Source organism: Leguminivora glycinivorella, chromosome 12 (assembly GCF_023078275.1).
Source record: "Leguminivora glycinivorella isolate SPB_JAAS2020 chromosome 12, LegGlyc_1.1, whole genome shotgun sequence".
Lineage (NCBI taxonomy): Eukaryota > Metazoa > Arthropoda > Insecta > Lepidoptera > Tortricidae > Leguminivora > Leguminivora glycinivorella.
Window position 1 is genome coordinate 14,716,212 of NC_062982.1, and position 1,985 is coordinate 14,718,196.

Sequence of the window (1,985 nt, forward strand, 5' to 3'; positions counted from 1 at the left end):
ACTAACTCATACACCAATCATCATACTACGCCGAGTCTTCAACACATCACCGTTTCCTGATTATAGGATTTAATGTTCTACCATACTCGTAACTTAAATTTATCTAAGTACCAGTGGCGGGGCGTCGATACAACTCGATTCCCTGCGGGTTGCCTAAAATTCTCCAGTATCTGTAGAAGTCCATACAAAACAGATCCCGAAAACCCCTCCGGCTTAATAAAAAAAAATGTTCACGCCACGCCACTGCTAAGTGTAGGTACTTAGCAGTGGCGTGGCGTGCGTAATGCGTATTGCTCACATCACACAGCTAAACTGTAGAAAGAACTGTAGCCTGCGGTTTTTACTGACCGATATGACCTTTAAACCTTCAAGAAAAGAGCGTACCTACTCCTTCTTAAAGGCCGTTAACGAAGTTCCAACCCTTCTGTAGTTTCGGGTGTCCATTGGCGACGGTGATCGTTTACCATGAGGCGACATGTCTGCTCGTTTGCTTCCAATATCATAAAAAAATCGCGTACATAATCGCGTATATATATCAAATTAAAATTACCTATTCAAGTTAACCAAGATTGTAATTTTCATTAAAGACTGTATCGATAATTATAGGGACAACTGTTTCTGGCCACAATTTTTTTTAAGTTTGTTTTTTAACATAAACGTCACATGCAGGTCTTAGGTGACATGTCAGAAAGCACATATTTCAATATTTATAACTTGCTTTGTTTAAATTTGGCAAAATGAAAGGCCTCACACCAGAGCAACGAAAACGGATCGTGGACAAATACGTACGTGAAAAAGGTATTTCTATGAGAATGATCGCAAAAATTGAGAAAGTGAGCCGTTCTGCTGTTTTTAATGCTATCAAAAAGTATGGCCAGGACCTGTCCTTTAAAGATAAGCCAAAAAGCGGCAGAAAAATTGGTTCACATAATCGCAATTTGGATTCCAAAATATGCCGAAAAATTAAAACATCACCAAATGCTTCAATAAGAGATGTGGCCAAAAAGTGTAAAACAACGGTAGGCATGGTCCAGCGGGCAAAGAAGCGGAACAACTTAAGGACCTATAGAAAACAACGGAAACCAAAACGATCTCAAAAGCAGGCCGCAAGCGTAAAAACTCGCCTTAGAAAATTATACGATACTGTTTTGACCAAAAATGAACAGTGCATAATACAAGATGACGAAACCTACGTGAAACTCGATTATTCAGTACTGCCGGGGCCACAATACTTTACTGTCCGCAAAGGAGAACAACTGGACGAGGGTAAAACGTCAATATATGCTGAAAAATTCGGGTCAAAGGCAATGGTATGGCAGGCGATATGTGAATGCGGCATGAAGTCCACAGCGTACATTACCACTTCTACAATGACTACTGACGTTTACATCAAAGAGTGTTTAAAGAAGCGGATTTTGCCCTTGATTCGACGGCATAGAGGGTCTACTTTGTTTTGGCCTGATTTGGCCAGTTGCCATTATGCTTCTCGGACTAGAGAGTGGATGGAAGCGAACGGTGTCGAATATGTAGAAAAATCCATGAATCCACCCAACTACCCTGAAGTCCGACCAATCGAGGAATACTGGGCTATCATGAAGAGGATACTTCGGCAACGATTTTCCTCAGCGGATTCTGTCAAAAAATTTAAAAAAGATTGGGTAAAAGCGGCCAAAACTGTCACTGTTAGTGTTGTCCGCAACTTAATGAAGAATGTACGAGTCCAAGTTCGAAAAATCGCCAGAAACCAGAAGTAAAAAACCTGAAAACTTAATTATAATGCTTGAAATATGTTTTAGTTATATTACATAATGCCACCAACTTATGAATATATAGATTGTGTAAAATATGTCATTTTTAGCTGTCCCTATAATTATCGATACAGTATTTAAAAGTCATTACAAGTAGAGCTCTACATTATAAGGTCGATCGTACCCGATAGCGAACTCATTAGCACACCAGCCATCAAACTTCGCCGCCTTATCGAA

At 39.8% G+C, this 1,985-nt stretch overlaps 1 protein-coding gene across 1 annotated transcript; it reads left to right on the top strand.

The window, feature by feature from the left end:
• The first annotated feature begins 737 nt into the window (after positions 1 to 737).
• Positions 738 to 1,754, top strand: LOC125232014. Its single transcript, XM_048137624.1, has one exon. The coding sequence runs from the start codon at positions 738 to 740 to the stop codon at positions 1,752 to 1,754; it is 1,017 nt and encodes a 338-aa protein (XP_047993581.1).
• The last annotated feature ends 231 nt before the right edge of the window (positions 1,755 to 1,985 follow it).